The following is a 19,016-nucleotide window of genomic DNA, read 5'->3' as shown; positions in this document are numbered from 1 at the left end:
GCAGAAGCACCCCAGTTCAGAACCCGCTGAAGGGGAGTGGCAGCCTGTAATCCCAGCACTCCAAAGGTGGAGACAGGAAGATGGTAAATTAGAGGCCAACTGGGTTTCAGAGCAAGACTGTCAGAAGGGAAGGAGGGAGGGAAGGAGGGAGGGAGGGAGGGAGGGAGGGAGGGAGGGAGGGAGGGAGGGAGGGAAGAAGGGAGAGAAGAAGGAAACAAATTCAAAGAGAAGCTGCCATAATCCGCTGACTGCTCCTGCTGCAGTGCCTTTCCCACATCTTAGACTTGCTTCAGTGCTCCTGCCAGAGCTCAAATCCTCCAGGTTATTGAGTCAATGACTGAGCTTGGTAGAAGATGCTTCTACCCAATTCCTTGGCCAGTCAATCTCTGCTCTGGCTCCCCATTGGCCTGGCTAAGACCTGCTCAGAACTGCACTGCTGTAAGCAGCGCTTTCTAGTTCTTTCATCTCTGCCTTCCAAAGCGGCATTGCAGTATGAAATTGCCTACCTTTAGCCTTCTAGTTAGACACAAGAGTTTATCATTTTTAGTGAATATTTTGTTACTTAGAGACAAATGTACTCCAAATGACATACCACCCACAAGCTGACAGGAAGAGAAAAGAATGATGTCCACGAGATGACAGACTGCGTGGCAGAAAGGGCAGAAAGAGTGTAAGTTACAAAGGAAAATAAACCTCTTCGCAAGCCTAAATGAGGTATATAAAACAAAAGGCTGGTTTAAAAACAGGAGGATATTTAATCCATTCCAAAAGTCCCATAGGAGAGAAGGAACTATAGGAAAACCATCTACCTATGACAGACAGAAAGATGCTGTTAGCTTCATGTTCACTCGTAGAATCTCAAGACTTGATGTTTCCAAGGAATTATCTGTTCTCTGATACTTGCAGCAATTCAAGTAAGGCATCCATCTGTAGGAGTTCTGCCTGCTGGCGCTGAAAGGGAAGGAGTATCACCTGCAATGTGCTGATCAGAGAACCACTGGACAGCACAGGACACCACGGGCAGACAGGCTCTTTGATGGTGACGCAGCCAGACCCATAGAAACTGAGCTGGGGCAGGAATCTTCAGTCAGCCCATGTGAAGTTACAGCTTCAGTATTTTCATTTAACATCTTCAGCCCTTGGGAGTAAAACCCCAGACAAGGTGTTCAAGCCCCCTGCTGGTTGGTTTCATCATTATCCCGCCTCTTCCAAATCTGTCAGAAATGAAAACAATGATGAGCTCCGCAGTCAGCCATCATGTAACTATTCTCTGCCAGGCAGCAAGCAGCAGGCTGCCCCGCCCTGCCCGCTGTCACACACGCTGCCTTCCCCACTAATGACGCACACTCCCCACCACAGTCCCTTCCATCCCATTCACGTTTCCACACACCCTCAACTTTTGTTCATTCTTTTCTTTATTCTTTTTCAGATTAATTTATTATTTAATGTGTATGGATGTTTTGTCTACACTTATGTATGCACCATGTGCATGCCTGGTATGCTCAAACGTCAAAAGACAGCTCTGGATCTCCTGGGACTAAGTTACAGATCTCTGCTAAACTCAAAAGTCCACAAACACACTTGCTGACTTACAGGCTTCTGTACTTTTCCTTTCCGAAAATCTGTTTAACTTCTGGGGTCACATAATCTGGTCCCCTTGTACTCCTGAAGCACCCAGGTCTGTAATCAAGACTCTACATCAATTCCACTGGGCCACACCCACCTGAATGTAGGCCTCGGACAATGTGATCATCTGGGGCAGGATGTCAGTCACCTGGAGGTCTTGTAATTCATACCACTTGCCGGTTCCCTGCAAAAGCATGAAAGGTTGGGTTAATCTGCTCTCCAAAAACAAAGGTGTGAAAAAGATCACAGCCCAGGATGGCCACTAAACATCAACAAGAGTCAAAACCTTGGCTAGACCTGAGTCAATAAACAGTTCTGACAACCTCAATTCCTGTCAAGGCGTCTTTGAAATACAATGGAGTACCAAACATTTTGCATCCCCCACTGTGTGTGTAGGGGTGTGTGTGTGTGTAGGGGTATGTGTGTGTGTGTGTGTGTGTGTGTGTGTGTGTGTGTGTGTGTGTGTAGGGTGTCCTCACATAGCCCAGTCTAACATCAGATTTTCTCTAACCAAGGAAGACTCTGAACTTCTGACTCTCCTACTTCTATCTCAAGAGTGTTGGCACTATAGGTGGGCACCACCACACCCAGTTCATGTGGTGTCTGGAATCAAACTTTTCTTTGTTTTGTTCATGCTAGACACCCTGTCACATGAGCTAAATCCCCAGACCCACTTAAGGGGAACTGATTTAGGTGGCCACTTACAAGAAAAAGAGAATGCCCTTCAATCTCAAATGTCTTTTTCCTGTCCAAAAATGGTAAATTAGATAAACCTGCTAGAAAGTACATAAAGCTGGCTGCTAAGATCATATAACTGGATATTCCTCTCCTCCATACCCTCAACCCAGAGACAGGAGCAACAAAGAAAAAGGTAAGGCACTTTGGTGGACACTGCCCATCACCTAGAGTTTACCTGCAAACCAATGTCGCCAACATAGCCAAACTACTTCACAGCATGCTGCCATGAAAAGACCTAACACATGAAAGAACTGCTGTAACAGGACATAGGTGTTGACAGACTGCAGATACCACAAGTTCAGAGTATAGGACTACAGAGAAAATGTGGGCCTATACAAGCAAGTTCACTTCTGGTTCTAAGACTAGTTAAGCATGGTTTTGAGGCCAAATACCTCAGTACGAATCCCAATGTTACTGACTTCAGATAAATTCTCAGACTATAAGTCTAGGTTTCCTCATGTGTGAGGGATGTGCTTTAAGGACAGTAAACCATTAGTCCCAGACAATAACCTACATTAAAATTCTGATTTAAACATATATTCTGTGTGCTTTTGTTTTCAGCTTTAGATACACTCTTAAAATGTGTTAGCTCAGCTAGGCATGGCAGTAATGCCTCCGATCCTAGTACTTGGGAGGCTAATGGCAGAAGAACTGCCACAAGTTCTCAGTCAGTCTGGGCTATGCCTACATTCCAGGCCAGCCTGGGCTACAGTATGAGACCCTGTCTTAAAAACAATCATGACAAAGTAAGGAGTCTCTAAACCAATGCTTCTCAAACATTAATCTCATGCATATCAAAGGGTCTTGTTAAATAATGAAGAGCTGATGCAATGTGTCCCAGAGGGCTGAAATTCTGCTGTCCTAAGGAGCCCTCTGATGGCACCACAGCTCCTGGGGCTGGTGGGGCTCTGACCCTGAACAGAGGTTCTCAATCCTGACTGGCTAGGAGAACCTACCAGGGAACTTTAGAACACTCAACACCTCATTCTGCACCCACACACTGTAAAGCAGAGTCTCGTAATTAACCTTGATGCCAATCACTGAGATGGGCTCAGCACCGCAGGATCTGCAGCTGCATCCACAGCCTCTACTCCAGTTGAAAATTAATGTCTACTGTAACCGGGCTGAGGTACCTCCCAGTGGTGTCTAACATTAAGACAAAACTAAAACCATCCAGTACATAAAGTTCTGAAGCCAGGCCCAGAAAGGGCAAACCCAAACACACCACAGGAACAACGCCTATTTTGCAGCTCTGTCCCAGGCCAGTCAGAGGCCACTCACATGATGAAGCACGTGGATCCTATAGGAGCCCTCAGAGGGCTTGCCATCATGCACGATGTTGGCGATGAGATCATAAGTGGTGTTCTTGTGCACTGCTTGGACTTCTTCAGACAAGTATTCTCTTAGATCCACATTTCTGGAGATAAAGAGAAACAACAGAACATCAGACCACAGCTGTGAGGTTAGGGAAAGGCCCCTTACGAATGATGCACAGAGCTGTTGACTGCTACTGTAGAGTCCTAGTTCTGGAAAGGTTTGTAGTGCCACAACAGTTCCAGGGTGTTGAATTCACATTTTCCAACAGTGAAAAACACCCCTTAGAAGCATGTCTGGAGGCAAGGGTTTGAGTGGGAATCGTGGCTGTTACCAGACAGCTGTGAATTTAAGTCTTTTATAGAAGGATCGTAGTTCCACTGCCTCCCCTGATGGTGATGAGTGAGGCAGCAGGGCCTGCCCACAAGCTAGGAGTGTACTTGGCTGCTCCAGGATCCAGGCAGCAGCTGCCCTTTGCCTGAGACACCCTATGGAAGAAGACTGACCACATGATGTGTCACTGTAACCACCTCAATCTGAAAACTAGGCAACCATCAGCTTTTTTATTTTCAAGACTCTTACTTTTTTCATTTTTTTTTTTCTCAGTGAAGTTAGAGGCAAAATCATTACAAGTAACCCAGCTGCCGTAGGTAGCAAAGGTATAAAAGGGGAATTTATTTGAAAGTTTCTAGACTAGAAACCAGCACTGAAGAAAAAAATGGGTCCAGAAAGCTAGCTGTCTTCTGATCTCTGTATGTGTGGTGTATGAACTTGTGTGCACATGCAGATGGCTGTGAACGCCTGGAGAGGTGAGAGACCAATACCTGGTGTCTTCCTCAATTACTTTAGTCCTTATTTTTGAGGCAGGGTCTCCACTGAACCTAGGGTTCAAAGACATTCTGAGCTACAAAGTGATTCAGATCAACTTGGTCCACAGACTGACACTCTGCCTGTTTTTGAAGGAAAAAAACAACAACCAAAAAACCTTGGGAGCTGGAAAGAGTCTGCTCAGCAGTTAAGACTGGCTGCTAGAGGACCCAGGTTCAATGCCCAGCACCCACAAGGTGACTCACAACCACCTGTACTGTAGCTTCAATTCCAGGGGATCCAATATCAAAAACATCTGATTTTCTAAGGCACCAGACACACATGTGATGTGCAGACAAACATGCTGACAAAAACTCCCACACACATAAAATAAATAAATCTTAAAAAACAGCCAGGCGATGGTGGTACACACCTTTAATCCCAGCACTGGGGAGGCAGAGACAGGGAAGATCTCTGTGAGTTCGAGGCCAGCCTGGTCTACAGAGCTAGTTCCAGGACAAGCTCCAAAGCTACAGAGAAACCCTGTCTCGAAAAAACAAAAAACAAAACAAAACCTCTGCCTCTACCAGACACAGAGACATACATCTTTAGTTCCTCAGGAGACAGGTAGGAGGATGCCTTTGAGTTCAAAACCGGCCTGGCCTATATACTGATATCCAGAATAGCTTTGTAGAGACCCTGTCTCAGAAACAAAACAAAACAAAAGGTTTTTTAAAAAAAATTAAAAAACAGGAAAATGGATCAATTAGTAAAGTGTTCACCATGCAAGCCTGGTGGCCTGAGTGTGACCCCTGGGACTCCAATAGTGGAAGAAGAAAAATAAATTCCATACATCATCTTCAAACCTCCAGAAATATGCTGAGGCTCATCAACCCATGTATGAGTGCACACACATACATAAAATAAAGATAACGTAATTTTTTTAAATGAAATTGTCTTTGAGTTCTGGTCTAATAGACCTGTTTTATAACTTCTCCAGAGCAAGCTTTCTAAAGGGCAAGCTACCCAAGTCCCAACTGCCAAATGTACAAATGCAGCTGCTAAGAGGAGAAACCCACTCCAGGCCCCAGAGAAAAGGCAGCAGGGGAAGGAGTTTCTGCAGGACTGAAGAAGCACCATCATCCACACAGTGGCCTTTTTGCGACTGAAGCTCTTTCTTATCAGGAACACACTGTCCACTCACAAGAGACTAGCTCTGACCTAAAGCTTTGGTTGGTGGGATTTCAAAAGCAGTGCTTCTGAAGTCTCATTCAAGAGATGAGACAGGTGGCTTCTGTATTCCCCACCTGTCACACAAACAAGACAGTGACAGAAAACAGGAAGACAAGCCCGGGGAGAAAGAAGGAGCTGGAGAGATGGCTTAGAGGTTAAGAGCCTGGCTGCTCTTTCAGAGAACCCAGGTTCAGTTCTCTATACCTAGATGGTTCACAACCATCTGTAACTCGAGTTCCAGAGGATCCAGTGCCCTCTTCTGACCTCCATGGGCTCTATATGAACATGGCAAACAGACACACATGCAGGTAAGACACTCATAAACATTAAAAAAAAAATTAAAGAAATATTCTTTTAAAAAAGAAAATTCTCTTGTATCCCTCATTTAGAAATTCTCCTGCATGGCATCTGTCACAGACTCACAGTCCTAGTTTCTGAGGAGGCTGAGCTGAGGGCACAGTTCAGCAAAGGCCAGGTTTGAGTTTCACAGCAAGATCCTGTCTCCAAAAATTAGATAAAATTTAGATAAAGCTCAGTGATACAGTGCTTGCCCAGCACCTAGGACGCCTGGTTCTGCCTCTAGTAATTAAGAGAAGGTAGATACCCCAGGGCACCTCTCTCTTCTCACCACCTACTGCCACAGGTTCTCAGGGAAGACGGAATCCACTGGAAAACAAAACAAGCCCTACACTGCGAGGACCCTTAGGGCTCATCCACTCTAAGTCCCACGCCCAGAGTGCACTTTACCCACTAAGCCATCTGCCCAGCTAATCCCTTCTTCAGACTCACACAGAACCAAGAACTGGACATCTTTCCACAGGAGAAAAGTGGCAGTCCTGGTAGTTGAGGGACTGAAAAAGAAAGGCGATGAGGGGAAAAGGAGACCAGGAGATGAGCATCTGCCCACCATAACCCTGAACTCCTCAGCTATTTTAAACTACAAAGACAGCCGGGCAGTGGCGGCACGCGCCTTTAATCCCAGCACTCGGGTGGCGAGACAGGCGGATCTCTGGGAGTTCAAGGCCAGCCTGGTCTACAAGATCAGGACAGGCACCAAAGCTACAGAGAAACCTTGTCTCGAAAAACCAAAAAAAAAAAAAGAAAGAAAAACAAAACTACAAAGACTTAAAGTATGAAATTCAAAGACTACAAGAAACAAACAAAAGTGTAAAACTTCCCTGTCAACAGGAAAACTGGACATACTCTAGACATTCACGTTAAACACAGGCCAAACCAAAGCCCTCCCCTGCCATCTGTGTTGGACACTATGCTTCCTCCAACCTCAGTACCCACTGACACACTTTTCAGCCTGCCACGAGGCTTCCCCACGTTCTCAGAGACCTTCTTCAGACCATGTAAAACACTGTCTCTTAGTGGTAGAGAGATGGCTCAGCAGGGAAAAGCACCGGCTCCTCTTCCAGAGGACTACAGTTTGATTCCTGGAACCCACATGGGTGCTCACAAGTGGCTGTAACTCCAGTTCCAGGGAATTTGATCCTTTTGGCCACTGTGGGCACCAGGAATGCACAAGATACAGACATACACGCAGGCAAAATAGCTATACACATAAAATAATTTTTAAAATTTAATTTAAAAAACTAAGAACATTGGCTTTTCAGATCATAACCAATTGTATAAATTAGAGGTCTTTCTAAAGACACTTCAGTCTTTCTGAATTAGGAGTCAACGAAAAATATCAGGTACCCTTTCAGTTCATTCAAACAAATCATGAAGACTTAAGTCGGGTAGTGGTGGCGTATACCTTTAATTCCAGCACTCAGGAGGCAGAAGCAGGTGGAGCTCTATGAGTTTAAGACTAGCCTGGTCTACAAGAGCTAGTTCCAGGACAGGTATCAAAGCTAAACAGAGAAACCCTGTCTCAAAAAACCAAAAAATCATGAAAACTCAACTGCAGAGTAAATTAAAAGGTCCCACATTAAAATTTGTAATTTATGACAGGTTGCTGTCACATGCTTGTAATTACAGAACTTGGAAGGTAGAATGTAGGAAAATCAAAAGTTCAAGGTCATCTTGGCTTAGAAAGTGACTTCAAAAACAGTCTGGACTACGTGAGACCGTATCTCAAATAAGTAAACAAATAAATAAATGGCTGTATCTAAGTTAAGTATCCTGCTGTGGAATGACCCTTCTATACACTGTATGATTATATGCCCCTGTGATTGGTTTAATAAACAAGTTGACTGACCAATAGTTGAATAGGAAAGTTAGGCTAGAAAAGAAAATGCTGGGAGAAAAAAGGGTGGAGTCTGGAGTTGTCAACCAGACAAAGTGGGAGTAGGAGATGAATGTGCCATGCTAATAAAGGTGCCACCAATAAATAAATAAATAAAGGTGCCACCATGTGGCAGAGTGCAAATAAGAAATATGTGTTAACTTAAAATGTAAGAGTTAGTTGGTAATAAGCCTGAGCTACTAGCTGGGCACTCATTTTGTTTTGTTTTTCAATTTTTATTTAATATTATTTTAGGTGCATGGGTATGAAAATGTCAGATCTCCTGTAACTGGAGTTACAGACAGTTGTGAGCTGCCATGCGAGACTGAGAATTGAACCCAGGTCCTCTGGAAGAGCAACCAGTGCTCTTAACCCCTGAGCCATCTCTCCAGCTCCAGCCCAGCATTTGTAATTAATACAAGCCTCAGAGCAGCTGTAGGACAGAAAAACTATGACTACAATATCCGCCTTTGGGGACTCTGAAATATATACATCCTTCCAGCAAAATCATTAATTTCTCTTTTGTAGGAAGCTGGTTCTTATAATCTTCAACCAAGTCAGTCCAAAAGGAACACTATGGAAAGATAATCCAGACTCACACTCAGATGGGACAGCTGTGGCCTTGGGAGGCTGATGGTGTGGGAGCTTTTATTGTCCATGTGTTGCTTTTATTGGTTAATGAATAAAGAACTGCTTTGAGCCTATAGCAGAACAGGGCAAAATAGAGGTAGGCAGGGAAAACTAAACTGAATGCTGGGAGAAAGAAGGTAGAGTCAGAGAGAAGCCATGTAGCCCCGCAGGAGACAGACGCCGGAACTTTATCCAGTAAGCCACAGCCACGTGGTGTTACAGATTAATAGAAATGGGTTAAATCAGTATGTAAAAGCTAGCCGATAAGAAGTTTGACCTAATATGCCAAGCAGTGATTTAATTAATAGTTTCTGGGTGATTATTTCTGGACTGAGCACCAGAACAAGCAAGCAGCTCCTACAACAGGCTCAGGCAGGAGTTTCAAGTGGTCAGGATCATCTGCCAAGTTCAAGGACAGTCATAAGACCCTGTCTCAAAAAGAGAAGGGGGAGGGGACCCCGCCAGAATGAAGTAGGGCAATACACACGTGATGGGAAAGTTGACAATTGTCGGATTCTTCTCCACAAAGAAGTTGTTCTTAGTAAATCTCTTGATGCAAAAGATTAGATATGGAGGCAGCTTGGTGAGCTGGAAGCGCTTCAGGAAATTCTCCTTGTAAGTCTTGTATTCCTAGAAAAACAGTTTCATGACATTAGTGCCAGCACTCAGAGTCAGCACTCAGTACAAAAGGGACTGAGCTTTGCTCTGTATCACACCTAAAATTTAGAAAATACTTAGTCCCAAAAATCACAAAAGAGGCTAAGATCAGCAATGGAGCAAACACAGAGTAAAATACAATGGACTACTTCAGCCAGTATAGGATCACACTGCTGAAACTAATACCATAGCTGTGCAGGCTCAGGCAAACACAGAGAATAAAACCACCAAATAAAAACAACGGTTAAAAGCTGAATTACCACCAGAAAGATCTTACTTTACCCAGACAGCATGGTGGCACATGCGTTTAATCCCAGCACTCAAGAGACAGAAACAGGGGGATCTCTGTGAGTTCAAAGCCAGCCTGGTCTACAAAGCAAGTTCCAGGATAGGCTCCAAAGCTACAGAGAAACCCAGTCTTGAAAAACAAAAAAGATCTTACTCAAAATGGGGAAATTTTTCTTGCCTGTTAAGTGAAGCACCCTCAGTATTCCAAAGGAGGTGGCTAACAACTTCTTCCATCCTTTCTGTCTTAAAGGCTCTAAGACCTGGGCTGGAGTAGCTCTGTGGTAAAAAACCTGTACTCAGCGCACAGGAGGCACTGGTCTATCACAATCCCCGGCAACCGAAGCTCACATCTGAGAAGAAATCTCAGGGCTTGTGTAAGTAGTGTAGCAGGTCACATTTCCTGTGAGCTCATTCTACATGGCCTAAGAAGAAAGGGAAGGGCCAGGACCTGCCAACCCAAGGGGCTTAAAGTGAGTGAACATTAGTGGCTTCCCTTTTTCTTTTATGTGGATGGGTGTTCTGCCTATCTATGAACCCATGTGTGCCCAGAGAGGCCAGAAGAGCATGCCAATTCCCTGGTACTGAAGTTACAGATGGTTGTAAGGTACCACTTGCATGCTGGACTGAACCCAGTTTCTCTGCAAGGGCAACACTCTGAACTGCTAATCCATCTTTCCAGCCCTGAGAATAGTTTTTTCTTTCTTTTCTTTTCCTTTCTCTCTCTCTCGTTTTTTCCTTCTTTTCTTTTCCTTTCTCTCTCTCTCTCTCCTCCTCCTCCTCCTTCTCCTTTTTCTTTTTCTTCTTCTTCCTCCTCCTCCTTCTCTTCCTCCCTCCCTCCTTCCCCCCCCCTCTTTGATTTTCAAGACACGGTTTCTCTGTATAACTATGACTGTCCTGAAACTTATTCTGTAGACCAGGCTGGCCTTGAACTAAGAGATCCACTTGTCTCTGCCTCCCTAGTGCTGGGGTTAAACATAAATTCTTATCCTTGTCTGGGAATATACCCTAATAAAGCACTTACTTAGTATGCATGAGGTTGAGGCTCAAACCCCAGTAAAACCTAAGCTTACATTTAGTTAAGAGATAGGACTGAAAGACTAATCATAACCAGAAACAATCAGCCAAGGCTTCCATCTGAAATGACTGAGTTCTAAATGGAAAAACAGACCCCTTGAGATCCACAAATTGCTCAAGGAAATAGAAAATAGTTTCAATTGAGAGAGAAAGAGAGAGAGAGAGAGAGAGAGAGAGAGAGAGAGAGAGAGATGTTGGGTGAAAGTGGATGTATACATGCTACATTTCATGTCTAGAGGCCAGAGGGCAATTTCCAGGAGTCTGTTTTTTCCTTCCACTGTGGGTTCCAGGAACTGAACTTAGGTTTCCAGACCTCCATGACAAGGGCTTTGACCTGCTGAGCCATCTCACTAACCCCAAGAAAATACTGATTTTAAATTAGAATATGCCTGCTTCAATACTATCTGGAAAATGACCTTATAAAACAGCAAGTAAGAGACCCACTTCTGACACTGCATAGTGAGGGTCCTTACAGACCTGCTCCCCAGCAAACTGAGAGAAAGGTCATCTAGAAAATGAAGAAACTTTTTACAAAAGAAAGGGTTTGGGTACTTCTCCAAAATGTTAATAAGATAGCAAAGGAAATAAGAGTATGGGGTCTACACTGTCCCTGCCAGCTCGGTAAGAAGGAAACACCACTGCAAAAGAGTTCAAGGTTCTTTTCTCCCACCCCAAGAGTCCAGTTTCACTGGGTGGTGGTGCACACCTTTAATCCCAGCACTTGGGAGGCAGAGGCAAGTGAACCTCTGTGAATTCAAGGCAAGCCTGGTCGATAGAGTGAGTTCCAGGACAGCAAAGAACACCCTACCTCAGGGGAAAAAAAAAAGTCCAACAATTTGATACTGAGACTGAATTAACAGTAACTACTTTTATTATTAACAAAAAATAACAGCAAAATAGACAAATTAAAAATAATTGTTGGACGGCCGGGCGGTGGTGGCGCACGCCTTTAATCCCAGCACTTGGGAAGCAGAGGCAGGTGATCTCTGTGAGTTCGAGGCCAGCCTGGTCTACAAGAGCTAGTTCCAGGACAGGAACCAAAAAAGCTACGGAGAAACCCTGTCTCAAAAAATCAAAAAAAAAAAAAATTACAATAATTGTTGGAGCTGGAAGTGGTGGCCAGCACTTGGGTGGAGGAAGGAGAATCAAAGAATTCAAGGCTGGTTCTGGCTGCACAGCAAGTTCTAGGCTAAGCTGGCTAGACAAGACCTTACCTCAAGAAACACAACAAAATAAAAATTCTCTTTTTAAAGATGAAATTTCTGTATTTCTTGAGTTTCCAAACATCTGAATCTCCCACTTTTCTTTACTGTTCTCAGAGGCAGGCAGGAGCCATGTAAAAAGGGCTACAAAGTTAAGAGTTAAACACCAGAGAGGCTGGGAGACTTGAAAAAGACAGTACATTCAGAGTAAGACTGTGATATTTATGCCTTGATTCTGAAATAGAAAAAGACACAGAGGCTAGGGAGTAACTTGTCTGTAGAGCACTTGCCTTCTACTTCCAAAGCCCTGTTGTCAACACTGAAAAAAAGGGGTACTGGTGATGATAAAGTTAAAATACAAACCGAGAAAACAGGGCAAGGGTGGCAATGTGGCTACCTTCTCAGTGATGCCGTTGAACTTGGCCAGGATGTTGAAGAGCGGCACCTGGGGGATAATGAGCTGCTCCTTCTCATCCTTATAGAGTGGGGCGGTGGGAAGGTCCAGTGTCAGGTACATGAACGTGGACTCTACCATCGTCTCTTGGTACTCATCATTATGGAGCAGCTGTTCTTTCTCTTCCGCTGGCTGGAAATGAATGACAAGACGAAAGAGGAAAGGAGTGAACAGCAGGAAGCAAACCCACAGAGACATGATGCTCATTCACATCTTCCCTAGTCCAGAGCCCAGGCACCTGTATGCAGAACCACCTGACAGTATTCATTCAAAAACTGATGGCATGTGTGTGTATGCATGTGGTCATCCAACTAGAAAGGCGATCGATCGCTGACAGAAGGAGACCTTTAGGGGGAAGAGTGGGAAAGGGAATACAAGGGACATGAAGCAAGAGGAGGAACTGTTGTGGAAAGAAACCTGCCAGGAAGAGAGCACTGGGAATAGAGCAGAGCAACAGAAGAGAGGGTTAATGAGAACTAAGTGTAATGGCACACGGATTTGAAGACACCACTCAAACCCATTCCCTTGTAGACCAACTCTTAAAGAAAACACTAATCCTATTTGAAAGGGTTTTACTTATATACCCTACTATTTAAAAAGTTCTCAAGAAGCTCAGCTGAACCACTCAGCAGTCAAACCACTTCAACCAAGACTACCAGCTACCAACTCTGAAGTTCACAGTACAAGGCCACTATGGGCACAGAACTGCCCTACAGCAGGTGCTTTGTCAACTTCTTTGTGGGGCACATTCTGTCTATTCTCTAAGCTCCGGGTTCCCCAAGCCCCCAGGTAACATATATCAGGCTAGAATTCTGTTCTAGACACTCACCAGATCAGGATGAGGAAGCTTTTTAGTGAAGATTCTCATTGACCCCTGGAAAACATCAGTCACAATAGCTGTCAAACAAAAAGCAAAATACAAAGTTTGTGAGGCCAGAAAGCATGTCAAGAACATATCCCAACTTCTTAATTTCTGGTATAAACCAGAACAGTGTAAGACTCAAGCTCGTCTTAAGCACAGAAGCTTCACCTTGTAACATATATCACTGTACTTACATAATTATTTTCCTAAGTAATTACATTGTATCTCCTCCACACAACATTCTTTAACCACTGGGCTGGGTCATGAAAGGGGAAAAATGTGAGTTTGAAAAGAATGACTTAAAAACATAATCATTTTAAAAAGAAAGAGCCGGAGAGATGACTAAGCAGCTTAGGACACTTGTTGCTCTTGCAGAGAGAACTCAGGTTTAATTCCCAGCATCCACATGGTAGCTTACAACCATTCCAGAGGTTCCAATGCGATCTTTTGACCTCTGAGGGAACCAAGCAAACACATGGTGCACATAGCAAAAGGCAGGCAAAACACTGAGACACATAAAATAAATAAATCTTTTTTTAAAATATCAGTCAGAACTGGACATAGAACTGGGTGTGGTAACTCACCTATAATTCTAGCACTTGGGAGGTGGAGACAGGAGGATCAAGAGTTCAAATACAACTTTAGCCACATGAGATCCTATCTCAAACAATGAAAACAAAAATAGGTACAGTGGGAAATGGCTTGGTCAGTAAAGAGCCTTCCATCAGGTATGACGACCTGAGTTTGATCCCTAGAGGGGTAAGGCCCATCTCACCTCTAATCTCAGCACTGGCCTTCACAGGTGTATACACACACACACACACATACACACGGCCTCAAAAGCAGCTTAGTCAAGGTATTTCTGCCTTCAAAAGGCTGTAACCTATACTGGACAAGAGAGAGAAATGACTAAGATGTTAATCAAGAACAAAACCAAGCCGGTCGGTGGTGGTGCACGCCTTTAGTCCCAGCACTTGGGAGGCAGAGGCAGGCGGATCTCTGTGAGTTCAAGACCAGCCTGGTCTACAAGAGCTAGTTCCAGGACAGGCTCCAAAACCACAGAGAAAACCTGTCTCGAAAAACCAAAAAAAAAAAAAAAAAGAAGAAGAACAAGACCAAGACAAAGACACAAAGCACACAGGCTCACAGAATCCCAGTGAAACACAAGTTAGAGACCTGAGAGAATGAGCTTGGCTAAATTTATCTCACAGACAGGGCAGAGCTATCTAGAGTAAGAACCCAACTCCTTCACCCAGCAGAGCCATCAGAACCCAGAAGACAAGAGCTGGGTGTGGTGGGACACACCTATTCTCAGGCAGTGAAGAAGGAAGACTGGGAGTCTGAGGCTAGCCCAGGCTACAAGGCAAGACCTGATCTCAAAACAAACAACACATACACAACCACACAATCAATCAAATAAAAAAGAAGACAAGCAGCAGAGCATGGTGTTGACAGGTCTTTAATCCCAGCACTTGGCAGAGGCAGGCCAGCCTGGCCTACAAAGCAGTTCCAGGACAACCGGGAATGTTATAAAGAAAAACCCTGTCTTGAAAAACAAAAACAAAAAAGAAAGCTACACTGCCTTATGTCTCCAGAATGACTCACCTGACTCTGCAGTCTATAAGCTACAAAGTGTAACTGGAATTCAAAATAAACAAGAGAAGCTGAGGGTCAGAGGGACGTTTAGTTTAGTCATGTGCCTCCAAGCAGAGCCACTTTTCAGTCTGCTCTACCATCCAGCTCAGTCCTTCACCAGCTCTAGCACTGGAGGAATCGAAGAGTCTAGAACACAATGCTCCCACTCTCCATTCCAAACTGGGTCAGAATTTCTAGAGCATAATTATACCCATTTCTGATTTGTAAAAAAATGCTTTGGCCAGTATGTGGTGGTGTTTGTCTTTAATTCCAGCACTTGGGAAGCAGAGACAGGTGATCTGTGTGAGTCTGAGGTCAGTCTGGTTTACACAGTCAGTTCCAGGACAGACAGTCAGAACCACATATAAACTCTGTCTCAAAAACAACAGCAAAACCAAGCTTTGACTTATTCTGGAGAGATGGCCCAGCAGGTAAGAACACATACTGCTCTTGCAGAGGACCCAGAGTTCAGTTCCTAGGACTCACTTCAGATGGCTCACAACCACCCGTCACTCCAATCGCTGGGCTTCTGACAGGCTCTGATCATGGAATGCTCTTGCACATGTGTGGTGCACATACACTCATGCAGGCACATTAAATAACAAGCATTTTAATCTGAGCAAAATGACACATGCTTGTAATCCTAACATCTGGAGGTGAATGAGCTTTAATTGATACCCAAGACAATATCAATTAATGGAGCAGAGTGCTATTTCAATAAATACATAGTACAATAACGGCCATGTTCATCTCTAAACATTTATCATTCCCTGTGCTCAAAACATTCAAATCCTCTCTAGGAGCTCTATTGAGGTACAGTTAGTGGATGTCAACCACTTTTACCCACTGTGCCAAAGAACACTAAAAGCTCCTCCTGCTGCTAACTTCTCTGTCTGAGAGCCCTTAGCCCTAGGCCTCTGGTAACCACGATTCTACTCTCGGCCGCTGGAAGTTCACTTCTGGAGGGACAAGACACAGCCATGTCTTCTATCTGTCTTACTTAACCCAGTATCTTCCTAGCATTTCTGCTTAAAAACTACTGGGGCCAGGCAGGCAAGGCAGTATATATTTGTAATCTCAGTATAAGGGAGGCTAGATTAGGAGGATCACAAATTCCAACCCAGCCTGGGCTAGGCAGCAAGAATATATTTCAAAGAATTCAAAAAAAAAAAAAAAGATAAAACAACAACAAAACAACCAGGAAAAAATAAAGATAAAACAACAAAACAACCAGGAAAAAATATAAACTGAGAATATAACCATATTCTAATAAAAAAACAGGGCAAGATCAATTCAGGTCTAGCACAGCCTAATGGCACATGCCTGTAATCCGAACTTCTGGGAGTAGAAGCAGAAGAATCATGCATTCTAAGTCATTTCAGTACAGAGGAAACTGAGACAGGAAGAACCTAAGCTCCAGGCCAGCTGGAGCTCCAGCAAGACTTTGTCTCAAAATGGAAGAAGCAGTGTAAGTATAAATGTTTTTCTAGGAAAAAAAAAAAACAAAAACCAAGAAAATGGGGCTCTCTTTGGACAAGCAGCATGACTTACTTTTCTTCTTCTTCTTGGTGCCGCCCAGAGCCGAGTGCAGAGCATTCAGAAACCAAGACAGGAAGTCAACTCCATCCCCTGAGAACAAAGGGAGAGAGAACATGCTGAAGCTCAGAAGCAGGAAAGGAACCCAACCATGTACTGGCTGGTTCTCCTCATCCTCTCCAGCCACACATCCTCCACCCTGTGCATCCTCCTCTACCTGACAGCAAACACCCACACTCCTCAAGGTCAAGCTTACTCTTTTTTTAATTCTTTTTTTTAAGATTTATTTATTATGTATACAGTGTTCTGTCTGCAGGTTAGGAGAGGGTGCCAGATCTTACTACACATAGTTGTGAGCCACCATGTGGTTGTTGGGAATTGAACTCAGGACCTCTGGATGAATAAGCAGGGCTCTTAACCACTGAGCCATCTCTCTAGTCCCCCAAGCTTACTCTTTAGTCTTCTCTTTCTCTCTAGGTATTTTGATCTACAGCTGGACCCTGTCACTTCCATCCCAGAATGTACCTCACCACCCAGCAATAATAATGAATGACAGCCCTGTAACATCCACATCTTCAGAGTGGCTCTGACTTCCTTCCTCACTTCCCTATCTTAAAGACTTATCTTTCAGGAAGGTGACTTAAAGTGCTATTTCTAAGAAAGCATCCACACACAATGCAAAGCAAAGGATTCTGGGAACAAGCAACATTCCTGGCCCACGATAAGAGTGCCTAACAAGAAACTAGGTGCCGACCTCCCAAGTATGTCTGAGACAATGGCTACTGTCTTACCAGATGTCTGTCTCCATTCACTTCCCCTCTGTTCATCTAGTTAAAATCTGTAAGGCTATGTACTCTGCTCTAACTTCATCTCCTGATTCCAAAGGCCTCACAGCTCTACAAAACTGCTTTCCTAAATTCACACACACAATGCTTTATTTAATTACAAATGACCAAAGCAAGAACTTCTCTACGCACCCACACACATCTAGGCAATTGATAATGCCCAGACACTGGGGTCTCAGACACTGGGGAAACTACTTAACTGACAATGGAAACTATGACTATGGAAGAGGAAACAAGGTAAGCTTACTCTTAGGGCTAAGGCTTTTCTGCAACTCTAACCGTCATGCTTTAACTTTGCAAAGGTGTCAAAAACTGAAGGAAAGGCTAACAGATAAAACCACCCATAGAACACAAAATAAATTTCTCTATAAAAATATCCTATCTTGTTGTAGCCCTGACATAAAAACAAAAGAAAGCTCACTGCTTAGGCAGAGGGTCTGAGTTCAGTTTCAGCCTCTGCAATGGATGGCTCACAACTACCTGTAACTCCAGTCTCCAGCTTTAGGGGATCCAACAGCCTCTTCTAGAATCCAGGAACACCTGCACATTTATATATATACACATACATACTCTCACACACACTCCACGGGCACCTGCGCACACGCACACACACACTTAAAAATAAATCTTAAAAATCAAAACAAAATTGAGACCTCACAGAGTTGGTGCAGAAACCAAGTAATTTTATGAATCTGGATGCTGGATATGTGAGGCTTCATCTAGCACAGGAGGTGGCTGCCCCCTGTTCAGAAGAGTAAGTGTTACTGGCCTGTTGCAAACTATGAAAAGACATTTCATGCTCAAATGTCTTTGCGACTTCTGCTCATTTGGAAATAAATCATGGGGTTCTGGTCAACATACACTATCTATTCCCAAGTGTATCTTACTCTCTGTTGCCCCAAACTCCTAAACCCCGAGTCTCAGCTCCTCATCTACTTATCTTACCATCTCCTAGTTAGTACTCTTCTCCCAAGTCCCTGAGAATCTGAAAGGCACTGCTACACAACCATGGTGGCACATGCCCTTATTACTAGCAGGTAAGATGCAGAGGCAAGTGGATCTCTGTGCCTGTCTGGTCTACATGGCGAGTTCCCGGACAGCTAGGGCTGCATAGTAGGAACATGTCTATTATTTAAAAATAAAGGTATTGTGGGGCTGGAGAGATGGCTCAGCAGTTAAGAGCACTGGCTGTTCTTCCAAAGGTCCTGAGTTCAATTCCTAGCAACCACGTGGTGGCTCACAACCATCTGTGATAAGATCTGGTGCCCTCTTCTGGCCTGCAGGCAGAACACTGTAAACATAATAAATCTTTAAAAAAAGAAAGAAAAAAAGGTATTGTGGGTAGAGGTGGCAGGAGACATGGCTCAATAGTTTATAGTACTTGTTATTCTTTCAGAGGACCTGGGCTTGATTTCCAGCACCCACATGGCAGTTAACAACTGTCTGTAACTCCACTTCAAGGGGATCTGACACCCTTTTGTGGCCTCCTCCGGGACCAGGCATGCATGTGGTATGCAGACATACATATAAAGGCAAAACACTACACACACAAAATAATTTAAAAAAAAATTTAAAAACCAAGCCACTGACCTTTCTCTCTGTGTAATTCATTCCTCAATCAGAATAATGGGATTTCTATTTTGATTTGGGATTTTTGAGTCCTATTTCACCTCACAGGTGCTGGGATTATACACATGGACTACCATGCCCAGGTCAGAATAGTGTGTGTGTGTTTGCACGCGTATCCTACTGTCCCGGAACTCACTCTGTAGACCAGGCTGGCCTCGAAATCAAGAGATCCGCCTATGCCTGCCTCCCGGTGCTAGGATTAATGGCGTGCACCACCCCCAAGCCCATGGAACTGTTGTCACACTTTGGCAAG

The 19,016-nt window shown here is 44.0% G+C and overlaps 1 protein-coding gene across 2 annotated transcripts in view; it reads right to left on the bottom strand.

The window, feature by feature from the left end:
• Nucleotides 1-735: 735 nt before the first annotated feature.
• Usp39 (ubiquitin specific peptidase 39) overlaps nt 736-19,016 on the bottom strand; it is a 29,352-nt gene continuing 11,071 nt past the window's right edge. The window contains exons 7-13 of one of the 2 annotated variants that reach the window (XM_075983828.1): nt 16,305-16,382; nt 13,086-13,153; nt 12,200-12,388; nt 9,069-9,211; nt 3,646-3,781; nt 1,724-1,810; nt 736-1,214 (exon numbers count right to left, since the gene is read on the bottom strand). In XM_075983828.1, the coding sequence (XP_075839943.1) occupies nt 1,167-1,214; nt 1,724-1,810; nt 3,646-3,781; nt 9,069-9,211; nt 12,200-12,388; nt 13,086-13,153; nt 16,305-16,382 (749 nt within the window). In that variant the 3' untranslated portion in view covers nt 736-1,166. The remainder of the gene's footprint in view (nt 1,215-1,723; nt 1,811-3,645; nt 3,782-9,068; nt 9,212-12,199; nt 12,389-13,085; nt 13,154-16,304; nt 16,383-19,016) is intronic. The other variant, XM_075983829.1, reaches the window with a different exon arrangement.

The sequence above is a fragment of the Microtus pennsylvanicus genome, chromosome 8 (assembly GCF_037038515.1).
Source record: "Microtus pennsylvanicus isolate mMicPen1 chromosome 8, mMicPen1.hap1, whole genome shotgun sequence".
Lineage (NCBI taxonomy): Eukaryota > Metazoa > Chordata > Mammalia > Rodentia > Cricetidae > Microtus > Microtus pennsylvanicus.
Note: the sequence above shows the minus strand (reverse complement) of the source record. Positions and strands in the feature narration are given on the sequence as shown.